This window comes from Columba livia, chromosome 12 (assembly GCF_036013475.1).
Source record: "Columba livia isolate bColLiv1 breed racing homer chromosome 12, bColLiv1.pat.W.v2, whole genome shotgun sequence".
NCBI lineage: Eukaryota > Metazoa > Chordata > Aves > Columbiformes > Columbidae > Columba > Columba livia.
Genome location: NC_088613.1, coordinates 15,454,058 through 15,467,182, shown reverse-complemented (window position 1 = coordinate 15,467,182; position 13,125 = coordinate 15,454,058). Strand labels below are relative to the sequence as shown.

At 40.4% G+C, this 13,125-nt stretch overlaps 1 protein-coding gene across 2 annotated transcripts in view; it reads right to left on the bottom strand.

Moving 5' to 3' along the window:
* COL4A6 (collagen type IV alpha 6 chain) overlaps window positions 1-13,125 on the bottom strand; it is a 125,054-nt gene that overhangs the window by 27,362 nt on the left and 84,567 nt on the right. For both annotated transcript variants that reach the window (XM_065077908.1, XM_065077907.1), the window contains exons 7-19: window positions 11,441-11,509; window positions 10,380-10,415; window positions 9,909-9,971; window positions 9,238-9,273; window positions 9,068-9,109; window positions 8,167-8,259; window positions 6,671-6,724; window positions 5,403-5,462; window positions 4,430-4,474; window positions 3,167-3,220; window positions 1,859-1,928; window positions 1,038-1,148; window positions 64-213 (exon numbers count right to left, since the gene is read on the bottom strand). In XM_065077908.1, coding sequence (XP_064933980.1) covers window positions 64-213; window positions 1,038-1,148; window positions 1,859-1,928; window positions 3,167-3,220; window positions 4,430-4,474; window positions 5,403-5,462; window positions 6,671-6,724; window positions 8,167-8,259; window positions 9,068-9,109; window positions 9,238-9,273; window positions 9,909-9,971; window positions 10,380-10,415; window positions 11,441-11,509 — 883 coding nt within the window. The remainder of the gene's footprint in view (window positions 1-63; window positions 214-1,037; window positions 1,149-1,858; window positions 1,929-3,166; window positions 3,221-4,429; window positions 4,475-5,402; window positions 5,463-6,670; window positions 6,725-8,166; window positions 8,260-9,067; window positions 9,110-9,237; window positions 9,274-9,908; window positions 9,972-10,379; window positions 10,416-11,440; window positions 11,510-13,125) is intronic.

The following is a 13,125-nucleotide window of genomic DNA, read 5'->3' as shown; positions in this document are numbered from 1 at the left end:
ATTGTTATTTGTCTCGTTTCACTCTGAATCCAATACGAAAATAGATGTTAAAAATATACATACGTGGTGAACCAGGCAATCCTGGTGCTCCTGGCAGACCCGGTAAACCAACGCTGCCAGGACTGCCTCGTAATCCAATCGTTGCTCTTCCTGGTTCTCCCACTTCGCCCTTCACACCAGGAACACCTGGAGACCCACCAGGGCCCATTCCATCTAGACAACAATGACACAGTGAGCAGCTCTCCAGCAGCAAACACATTCTAGTATTTTTAATGTTATGAAAATTACTGTTGTGGTCTGAACCACATCCATGTCAGCACTGAACAATTTATAATTGCACACAAAGGAAAATGTACTAATTTGAGGCATCAACTGGCTTCCATTTACACCCTCCTTTTGTCACCCATAAAACGTCACAGGGCTGCATTCAAGTCCCACTGATCAGTTAGACAATTACCTACATAAGACTGTGTTTTATTTATTTTCTGATTTCCACTGAGTGAGATAATTTCTTGAGTAGCTCCTAGTTTCTGGATCATTGCAGGCCAGGACTTCACAGATGACATTCAAGTGAAACAGAAACTTTCAAGTGAGATCTTCGGTGGGACAAGTGGGTTCTACCTACAGTGGGTTTCTCTATTTCAAATATGAATAGTCATAAAAAAGTATTTCTCAAAAACATTTGCTATTATTTAAAATGTAGGAAATGTTCTGCCAATCAACTCATTCAAAATAGAAATTAAACGACCAACCTCCTGTGTACACTGCTGCACTGAACATTCACTCCCGAAGACTTACGCAGGCTGTAATTATTGTAGGACTAATTCTGCTCCCATCCAAGTCAACGTACATGTTTTCCCTGTGTGTCAACCCTGCCTCCTATGTCTCACACAGCATTCTGCAAAACAGCCAGCCGAAGGAGCAGAGAGAAGCTTTGCTCCTGTACCTTCACCATCTCCAGGCCACTACCCACAGAGCCTTCTCAGCACCAAACACAGAACACAGCCTGTGAAGGGCACCGTTAGGAGCTGCTTTACCTCTCTCCAGACCTGGAAACCCTGGAGCTCCTGGAAGGCCTGGTAAACCACCGATCCCTTCATCTCCTGGAGGACCAGGTATTCCTGGATTTCCAGGGTCACCTGGGCCACCTAATTAGACAGATACAGAAAAAGAAGGAGGAAAATCTCATGAGAACTTCTGCTGAATGACTCTGTTCAATCAACTATCCCAGTGGCCACTGATCGCTTTGACAGCAAAGGATGCAAAGTCATCAGCAGCAACCTGTTAGTCAAAGTTAACAATAACAGGAAAAATTCCTCCTGACCTGTTAGAGGTTGTTTCAAACTTGACTGCATGAGAAGAAGGAAGAATAGGAGAGACCATGCAATTTGCCCCCTCACCTTTATAGCTTCAGAAACTCTTCCTATCCAGGTCTCATTCAGCTGTGGTGTTAATTAAGCTCATTTTCTCAACACTTTTCTTACCACATTGAATGACAAATAATAGCAGAATAACATTCAGAGTACCCATTTTTCCTTGGTACACCAAAGACAGACACAGAAGTGGACACACAGCACTCCGCTGTGCTCACACACAGCTGCCCAGGCTCTGCATTTCACCCTGTCTTGAAAGGTATCACTCTGCAATGTGGGGGTGAAAGGTTTGTTGTGAACTCTGAAGTGATAAACATGGGGCCAAATGTATCTGTAGGTCAACAACATAGATGTTAAAGGAAAAATAACAAGGGATGGGTCAGAATCAATACACAATGTTGAAAAGCAGTAAAATATAGTAAGAAGGAAAGTTGGACCAGAAGAAGTGCTTTGGATGAGTTCCAAAACAAAATGCAAACATGTACCTGAAATGACTACACCTTCCCTGTCAATAACGATAGGAGGGCCTGGGGGACCGATGTCACCTAATTCACCCTGTAAAAGAAAACAGATTCACACCACATTCAGATGGGTGACGCAGGGGAAGACTGCTTGTCAGGAAACAGGCTGCCTAGTGGTAGCAATGCCTGTGGTCGTTCACTGACTGACCATCACTCTTTGTCTTGGTGAAGAATTCACTTTTTTCTTCTCTCTTCAAAGTCATGTGCTGTCCTGACTTATCTCCCTCCTGTCTGATGAAGCTGATGGATGCTTCAGGTAAAGTGTTTGCTTGCTTGCTTGATTCTTTCTTTCTTTCTATCTTTCTTTCTTTCTATCTTTCTTTCTTTCTATCTTTCTTTCTTTCTATCTTTCTATCCATCCATCCATCCTCTGAAGGCATCCCATTACCTCAATAGGAAGCATGTATGTACCATGTGTACTGGAGACCATTTATCATATCAGCATATTGACCAATAACAGGCAGATGACATTTGTTCACCTTGTGGTAAAAGCAAGAGAGCTGCTATGAACAAATCCATTTTTAAAAGTGGTGATCACTGCAGCTACCTCTTGCCTTGGAATCCTGAATGTCAATAACAGGAGCTTCCAGGTAAATGGATTCCTCTATAAAACCACCCAGGTAGAACAAACAAGTTGTGACAAACCACGGTATCAACCTGCACTACTGCTTCTTCCACGTGCTCTCCACAAAGAAGTCCATCAGTGCTTGCACTTCACATGTTTGCCAACCATATACCAATCCTGGTGGTAGATAAAGAGTTTTTCACAGCAAACTACTATCCCACCATTTTCCACTCTGTTTCCAGATGTCTGCCTGAATTGTGAGATACCCAGACAATGTCTGCTATATATTGCCTATCTCCAGCATAAGAAATTGAACATGTTTTTTTCAGGCTTGTCAATACCTGTACATCTGTGACCTAAGACTTCAGATAACCTTGGCAACTATCTTAACATCCATCAGCCTCAGTTGTCCAGTAAATATGGCATTGCTGTAAGGATAAAGGAGACCAGAGAGACTACATCTACAGTTCTAAGTCATGAAGTTACACGAATGAACATTGAAAAGGTATTAAAATATCCGAGTGTCCATAGTTCAGCAACCATTCATTTTTATCCCTTAACTATAAAGTAAATGAGGAACTGAAACATACTGAAAATTACAGTGATACACAGATAAAGAAGATATTTGATTGGGGCAATGACACTTATTCATTCATGCAAATATCTTTAAAAAAGCAAAGCCGTAGTATTTTAATGTGAGAAGTTACCTTCATGCCTTCGACTCCATCCAGTCCTGGATAGCCTGGAATACCTGGATGACCCTGCAGAGTCACACACGGGAACATTGTTACACAGTGAGACAATAAGGCAGTGGCATTATTTGTTAGCTGAGACATTTGCAGTGCCTGGACATGAATCACAAACCAAATTAATTGTCCTACCAAACATTTGCAGAAAAAATAAAGAGAAAGCTGATAGCATCAATTCCTCAGCACTCACAAAACACCAGAGCTCCTCTAGGCCTCCTTGTGCTGTAGAGAACACGAAACTTGCAAGCAGGCAGGAGTGTGTCCAAATCAGGACACCTTGGAGTTCTCAGAGAACTGTAGAAATGATTGTGCAGTGAGGAGTCCAGAACATTATTCTCCTTGTCCCCTACACTTTCCCCTCCACACCGTTCCTCCTCCAACAAATTATTGACACCAAAACCTTTGAAGTGACGCTGGGAAATCCAGCTCTCCAGTTATCCACTTCCTGGTAACATTCTCAGGGACACCAAAATTCCCCTTCTGGATATGTGGCTGGCAATCTACACAGCAGTGACTACTGTTCTTTCCTGGGTCACATATTCAGCCTGGCCCAGCACAGACTGCAAACCCCACTGCCACTGCAAACAAAAGGGGATATTCTAAGAGCTGCAGAGCAGGGAACCTTACGTTTAAACTTGCCTGTGATTCTGAAGTCTTGGACAGCTGTAGGCCCCAAGATAGCCCATGCACAGTAGTGTTGAGAAACGTGTCAAAAAGGACTTGCTTTTAATCATATTTTTTTAACACAGAGATATAAATTAGATTACATTGTAGATACCATCATCTTCGGTATAACTTGAAAAGGACATGCATAAAAAAAAATATGCAAGAAAGTGACAGAATTCCAGGCTGCAAAAGGAAAATCGTATTTCTAAAAGTTGCTTTCTTGAGCAATTTCCACTGCTGCATCTCAGCCACTTGATCACTCAGCCATTTCCACTCCCCAAAGGGGAAAAGTGGGAGAGCTGATTGTTCCAGGAGGGAATGTACAATTTCCTATCTGTGGAGGTGGTCTTCTGAATATGTAGTGATAATGAGAGAGACAGTTAAAGGGATCTAGAGTTCTACATGGACTTTCTAGTTAGCTCTCAGTAGTTTAATAAAGGCTGGTACATTCATCCACCAGAGGACTTGGAGCCACTAAATAAGGAAGTCAGTGGATCTGAAGCAGACGATTTCTGTAATTGTAAGCACAGTAAAAAACAAAAAAAGAAACTTCACCTTTCTTCCGGGAATCCCATCAGATCCGTCCAGGCCCAAAAGACCCTGAAACAGGAAAAAACATTACGTTTCAGAGGCTCCATCTCAGCCTGGGTTTATTATATCAGGCTCCAAATATCTCAGCACCAAAGAATGAAAAGTTATAACTTTCAAAAGGAGATGTTACCACTGCTTTTCCATATCTCCCAAATACTAACGATCATAATTGAAAGAATTCAGTAGAATAGCTAGATAAAAGAAGTCTTAACTTCTTTAGCCACTGTCTTTCTAATCAGCAGTTCAAGTGAAATAAGTCACAGAGTCTCAGCTTACTCGGAAGTAAGGCAGGTAGTTTGTAGTTATAAAGCCATGAAAACCAATACAATCAAAACTTTCTACCTGGACAATTTATTCTGCACATGCAGAACAGAATGCCTGTTGTGTACAAGCACATCTCTGCAGGGTCATGGTGGTTTGAAGAATCTATGGCTGGCGTGCAATGGAGCATGCCGTTAGCTCCCACATTGACTAGTTAGACCAACACTGACTGCCAGCTTTCCCAATTCTTCCCCAAATATCCATCCATCCATCCCTGTTCTCCCATGGCTGGTTTTGGCACTGGTTAAGAGCTCCTTAAAGCCCCTGCAAGGCCTCTTTATTTAGACCTCCTGCAAGCTTCCTTTTCTGTGAAGCTTTCAAAAAAAAAAAAACCTGGAAAAACACAGGCCCTGAAGTATGAAGACATCCACTAAATACTTTCGTATTATTTTTTTGGACTGCCTTGTCTGTGTACAGATTTCATCCCACCTTTAATCTGAGGCTTCACTGAGATAAGAACTATCTACTGGTTCTGTTGTTGTATGGCGCTGGCTCCTGTGGCACCCAGTCCTCTGTCAGCTACGTCTCCTACATGCTTTGGGAATGCTGCTGTTGATGGAAGTCCCACTTCATGTGCTCAAAAACAGGCATTTAAGGACTTTGTAAAGTTACCTACCCTGCCACCCGGTAAGCCAGGCACACCTTTTTCTCCTTTCTCTCCAACACCTCCAAAGCCCTGAAGAAAAATGTTAACGTTAAATCTGTGGTCTGTTTGGAACCGAATATTTCAGCTGTAAAACACATTGAGCACAAATCCATCTACTAATAGAATAGGGTGCTGCTGTCTATTGTAGTCTACATTTAGAAATTATTTCAAATCTCATTTCTTAACAGCAGCTCAAGGGAGTGCTCAGAACATGCCTTTTCATTTCTAAAGCCTAAGAATGACACAAAACAAGCATCTTCACGCTCAACATTTGGAAATGTTTGGTGCTTTTCCCAGTCAGCAAGAAGACTCAATCCAGAGATAGAACACCAGGATTTAATTTCAGTGAGTGTTACAGTAGTTAAGCAATTTTCAGGCTTCGATCTTGAAATATCTTATGGTTGTGGTTAAGTTCACACATATGTTCAACCCTGCCAGCCTCAATGGGCCTCTTGTGATGCATAAAGCTGAACATGCACATAATGGAACATGTCCAGAAAGGCTAATAACAAACTGTGCTTCGTGTACAGGTTTTTCTTGCACGTCTTTCTACTAAGAACATCTGTATGTTGAAGAAACCGGCAAACAATTTATCTTATTAGTCAGAACTTCCACAAAATATTTATTCCCTAAACTTATCAAAATAACCTGTGTTTACAAAAGGTTATAAGCTGGGAGATAGTTCTCTGGAATCCAGGGACAAACTGTTGCTCTTGATTCATAGAGAAGATGCTACACATTCTAAGCTTATGAGCACTAATGCTAAACAGCCCATTTGAAAACTAGATATATATGGACAAGCAGAAAGACCTGCATGTGCTTTACCACTTTAAAATAAAAGAATAAAAAATATGTTTAGGCTTCGTTGAAGGAAAAAAAATACTATGTAAAAAAAAAATACATGTGGGACATCAAGAAACACTGCCATCAAGTGGCCACGGAAAGGGAATGTATACTTGCAGGTCTCTGCAAACTGCAGATTACATGTACTGAAATGACGGCTGCTTTGTAACATCTATAATAGGACAGTATTATCTTCTTTGTATCTCCAGGACAAAAAAAAATATCAGATTACAGTTACACTTTTCAGAAAGTCTTGTGGACATGTTAATCAGATTTTCAAAGTACTCTGTTGCCTAGAAACTCCTGTAGAGACCTTGTGAGCTACTCAGAGGATGTTGAACCATCTAACCCACACCAGGCATATCTTAATATTAACAGCTCTTCTCTGTCCCTACCGGCAGGCCAGGCAATCCTTTTTCTCCAGGGAATCCTTGAGGACCTGGCTCACCCTGACAAGGGGAAGAAGTAAACACAATAAATCACTGTGTCCGTGAAAGCACGACCTTCCCCATCCACTCACTCATCATGCTCCTGACTCCTAAAGTAAGGCCTTGCAATTCGTTTGTCAGCAAGTATACTTGATCTGCCTCATCATGTGCCAGATATGCAGAGTGTTTCAAAAAGGTGGACCCAACTTCCAAGCAGTATATTTCACGATGGCAACACGTTACACAAAAATTTACAAATGGTTTAATGTGTTATCAAGTTTTAGTAACATTTTAATGCTTTTTATACCATTTAAATGCTCTGTGTCCCCTTCGCCTGCTGTACAGACACCATTGAGACAATAGTTGAATTTGTCCCAAACGCCTCTCAAAGTTTCTTCTTCCGCCGAGGTCACCAGTGCTGTGACTCTGGTTCTGAGGTGAAAAACTCTATGCCTCCCATTTCAAATGATAAGAGTTTCATTCATGGGCAGTTTATAGTTGCAGAGATATAGCAATTTCAAAATGGGTCCATCTTTTTGATGCACCCTGTAGCGTAGTCTCAGCACAAAGCATGCAACAGATTGTCTGTCACCACTTCCTATGGCTTCAGCGGCCACTACTCGGGAACTATTGTTCTGCTGCCCTCCACTAATTGCTGATTTTGGGTATCAAATCCAGACGCATTTCCTTTCGTCATCCAGGGGACCGGAACATGCACAGCCCTTCATCAAAAGCAGTGAAATCATATATGATGAGATAGCATAATATCTTCAGAATCCTGCTTACAAATTCAAGAGCGAGGCAAAAGGAATGGTGTTTGTTTGAATTCCACCTCACGCTAATATGACTCCACCAAGTAAGACAATCTCCCCCATGACTTACGCAGGGGCTTAGGCAAGCTCAGACTGGGCTCTCGAACCAGTCTGTATAGGTCCCAAGTTAATTCAGTATGCCTAAATTTCATGCATATAGAGAATCTTTAACTCAAGATCCATACAGCTTTTATAAAAGCACTGATGAGCTAAATATGTATCTCAGTAAATGTCAGGATAACAGAGTAAAGGAGAGATATCTGATTATTTCAGAGTAGTGTGCATCATAGCCAAAGCAAAAGTGATGGAGCTTTTATTTATTTTTCTAAATGGATTTGGCTTTTTTTGCTTCACTTTACACAATTTCACAGGTCCAACAGAAACACACTACAGTTCATTTATTTTTAGGATTAATGAGGAAAATCTTTAATTAGCTTTCAGATTTCTCCTTCTGAGAGGTGTGCATTCTCCAGTGGTCCACAATGCTCTCAGCTAAGAATATATTTATTCAATAGCCATCTGGCAGATTAAACTAGTACAGAAAAAGATTTTGATTTGGAAATATAAGAGCCCTCGCTGTCCAGTAATTTCATTCAGCCTTGAATGAAGGAGCATTGGAAGGGGGAGGGTTTGTAAAGCGAATTTACAGACCTTTTCTCCTTGCTTGCCTTTTGGAAATCCCATGAATTCCAGTATTCCAGTGGATGGTGGGGGACCTGGAGGGCCAGGCAGCCCTACATCACCCTGTTGGCAAAAGAGAAAGCTACTAACATAGGCAAAACATGTTTGAATTCACATGAATGTGGCTTGTGGATCAGAAAAAAGCCTCTCTAATTATAGCCCATGCACATAGTATCAGTGCACCTGAATGCTGGCACAGGAGTTCGGTCATGGAACTCCACAGAACAGACCGAAAATCAATACGAACAAAATGCATTAATTGTGTTTCAGAAGAGTTGTGGCTATAAAACATGGCAAGGAAAAAAAAGGCTTTGGTGTGATATACGAAAGAAGACAAGAAACAATTAGAAATGTAGGATAATGAGAACCAACTTTAACAGCAGAGTCAAGTCCCAAATTGAGAACTTTGAGAAGGCCCATTACGCCAGTGTAAATTCTCACACATACTACAGGACACTCATTTAGGATAGTGAGACTATAAATGACACGTCGGTTGACCCAAAGAATACTATGAAAGTCACAAAGAATAAAGTCAGTAGAACGATTCAATACGAGAGTCCAAAGAAACTGAGAAAGAGATTTAAAAAGATGTCTAAGGAGCTCATTTCCCAATAACCATGAAAATATTGCACCAAACTGACATTTTTCGCCTTCCCCCTCTTCATCCAGAAAAGTCTGCTATCCCTTTTTTGTGTACCAACAGATAAAGAACCAGCAAGACTCTTTGGTATTTGGATAGCCAATCGGTCCAAGAGACTAAAAGGAAAGGAAGAAAACACCAGAATCTAGCCGCTTCCTAGAGTACTGAGATATGATGGAACACTAGAGTATTATTTCATGCTCTTTCCATAACAGAACAAGTTTCACCCACCTTTTCTCCTTTCTCTCCTTGAAAGCCTAATCCCATGTTACCCTAGTAGAGAAAAGAATGATGATGAATGAAAAATAAAACAACAGCACCACTATCATCTAGACCCACAGCACTGTTACAAAAAGCCAAAAAACAGGTGTAGAAAGAAGACAGGAAAGGCAGGTACTTACTTTTGGACCTGGTGGCCCAGGGGGACCCATTGGACCCTAAACATGAACAAGATCAAGATTTTAATTCTTTTGACTACATTAGGATGCACACAATTGGAACAATGCTGGGATGTGCAGTGGAACCTGAACTTTCACCTCTCGCCTCCAAAGCAAAAGTAACTAATACAGATGACGTCCAGGCCTTCACATCCATCACAGACAGCATGGCCCTTTGGTACTGTGGATAACTAATAGCAAACTTCAGCTTAAAAGCAACAAACGCATAGTTCATTTTTACCTCTGGCCAATGGAAACTCTCTGGTAACATCTTGAAAAAGGAAATCTTTGCATATTTCATGATGAGAAAGGCTCCCAACACGCAGAGATCAGCATCACTCCTCTAGCCCCGAGACGAGGAGGTGCTCAGAACAGCATAACGTGGTGTTTGTACACAGCACCCCAGGGCTTTCCTGGAGTCCTTATTCACAATTGCTGCTCTGAACACCACTCCAGAGAGGAGCCTTCCCTCTCGTGAGGAGATCAAACTATCTACATTCAGGTACTCTGTGCTCAGTCCTTCTAGATGCGCACACACTTTCGCTCGTTGTCATGACACAAACACAGACAAGCAGGGAAAACTACCAACATTTTGAACTGTTCTACCAACAAGTGCAATAGCTGAGGTCTCTTACCTGCAAACCTGGTAATCCTATAGGGCCTGCAGCACCTATGGGACCTGGGAAACCTTTTGGGCCCTATAAGAACAACATAGGAAAATAGATAGTGTGTAGCACTTACCCCATCAAACCCCAGCCAAAGGCAAAGTGAGTCTCAGGAAACATTAAGTAATATTCCCTCATTAACCATGCCAATTTAAATACTATAACAATCCATTTCATATTATTAGAAGGGTTTTAAAATCAAAGTTACAGAGTTCAATGGCAGAAGAAAGTTTGATTTCAAAAAAGAAAACCAGAATAGATAATAGCAAAAATGGAACTTCCTCTACCATAATATGGATCCACTCAAACCACGACAAAGCTGGAACTGCTCATGCTACTGGTATCACACAGGTAAATACATGGCCCACTAATCTGAAAAGTATCCTTAAGAACCTACTTAATACTCTTTAAAATCATTATTCCCCAAATTAAATAACTTACAGAAATTCCATCCAATCCAGGAAGACCATTTTCTCCCTAAAAATTATAAATGCATGAGTAAAAATTACACTGTTATTGCAACAAGCCATAAGGAACAATAAGTTTTGTACAAATAGAAATATTTGCTGTTAATTAATATTAGATCAAGTGTCAATGGGAAATTATTTTGACATCTGTGCTTCCATATTTATGGAGAGATTCCAAAACTCTGGAGAAACAACAACCATTTTAGAGAAACTAAAGTCGTATAAAAAACCCTGTATTAATTGTAAAACCACTGGAAAATACACTATAAAAACTCTCATTACAAAACTACTATAAAATATGTAAAAGCGTATCATTATTATATGTAATTATCTGTATTTCCCTTAAACACTGAAGTAAATAAATAAAGATCTATCACTTTTACCAACTTATCAGTGTATCTAATGTAGGTAGAATTTCAGAAAAGTTCTTAATTTGGACCAACGAAGTTAGTGTAAGGGGCCTTAAGTGACAGAACAATTTTCTTAATATTTTCAATATTTAATGAAGCACGAGGCTGCTTAATATTACTGAATTCAGTACCACATGAGAGGTACTGAATCCTTCGTAGATTTATTCCAAACCTAGTATTTCCGGAAAAAAATAATCAAACCCATGGTAAGCTGGTGAGTATTTGTTTCAAGGCAACAAAGAACCAAATCTTTTTTATGCTACCTCATATAAGTCAGGATAAGCTTACAAGAAATTCCTCACATCCCCACGGTTTGGCAGCACAAGCGAATGGTGGGAGCTCTCCAGAGACAGGCCCAGCACCTACACTGACCTGGAACAGGACGAGCAATGTCCCAGCATGGGATGAGCAACATCTCTGCCACGAGCAAGCAGTTCCAAGTTCTGAGAGCATTCTGTGCTGTCAGCAATTAAGTTATTATGAGGCCTTTTTCACGGCTCTGCATTGGACATGCCCAGGATACCCACATCACGAGCAACCTAACACGCAGCATAAGCCCTGCAAGCTGTAGGACATCAAAGTGTTTCTTGTACTGTATATTCTCCTATGAGATGACAAGTCTTACCTTCACTCCTTTAAGACTGCCTTGTGCAAAAACAGGTTCTCCTTTAAGGCCTTTTGGGCCAGGACGACCCTGATTCAAAAAAACAAAACAAAAAAGTCAAAAATAAATTTCTGGGAAAGATACTGATTTTGTGTTGAAAGGATTTATATTCAGCATCATGGACAATGAAAACTCCCAGCTCCAGTCAACTGCAAAAGATAAATTTACCCAACTTATTTTAACCTTGATCATCCCATCCAGTTTATTGGGGGCGATTGCATTTAATTGCCAAATTAATTTGAGATGGGTTGGCTGATCCAAGCAGCTTTTTTAGCCAAAAATGCAATCATAGAAACCATTATAAAATAGAAGTTTGAGCAGTAGGTGTGAGTAAATCAGTTAATTTAGGAAGCAGAATTTCAGTTTGATCTTATTGCTTCAGTATTTTTCAACATCATATGAACGTCAGTTCTGGGGGACACATAAAAATGTCTTAGCAGAGTTTAGAAAAACTGAAACAAATGGCATTATTTACATCCCCTAGACGCATTTTCTTCCTAAATGCATATGTGCAAAGCAGTTCCACTACACGTATAGTTACTCACATGACCTGTGTTTGTAAGATCAGACTTCAAATGTGAACAAATATTCAAATATTTATCAAATATTTTAATATCGAGTCAAATATTTTTTGCTTACACTTCAAAAATAACAATGTAGTCTTACAAAGCACTACAGATCCCAAAAGGATCTAAGAGTGGAGCTCTTATAACCAATCTTACCCACTTATAACAGAGAGTGGAGCATGACCTAGCTACCTTCCCTTTCTCTACAGTCAATGCAGATAAACGTGTATCTCCAAAGACAACTCATCCTGAAAGGCAGGGGGGAAGTGCTCTCTCAGGTACCGCTCTCTGTGAGAGGGAAGTTCAGATGAACAGACTAGACATCTCACTTCAGGCATCCAGTGCAGACTAGATAGAACTCCAACCTGGTAGAAAAGTGTTTTCAAAAGCAGAACACATACCCTGGAAAGTAAATCCTGTTGAGACTCTGAGACTGAAGCTTTTGGCTATCTTAAGACATGAAGGAAGGCATCCAGTATGTGATGCATAGACTTGAACACATGATAACATCCTTTCCTGAACTGGCATCAACTAACTTGAAACATGCCAGGCGGAAGATGGTGGACACTTTGTTATAGTTGAATTGAATTTTGTGGGCTGTGTTTTGATTCTGTAGACCGTATCCAAGATTCTTGGCTTTGATGCTGTATCCAAGTTCAGAATGTGCATTCAAGCATGATTTTATAACCATACCCTATTCTTAAAATTGACATAGATTTATGACATATTCTTTTAAAACAGGTAACTTAGAAATAACTGATAAACATGCGAATGTTACTTAGCATTGCTTAGATAGACAGTTTGTGATAGAATAGGTGTGGAATATGCTAATGGTTGTCAAGAATTGTAATGAATATGTATGTGACCAAATTGTATAAATATAGTGTAGTCTGAATCAGTTGCTGAAACCAGTTTTGGGTGCGAACCCCTGGTTTCCCAGCGCTGAAATAAAGCACTGCATATAACTGCACCTGTGGTTACGTGTCTTGAATGCTAACAACTTCATGGTTCTTAAACACTTTATCATAGTTTCTTCTGAGTTCCCTTGAATACTGCCAGTGACAAAGGTGTGGGAGCATA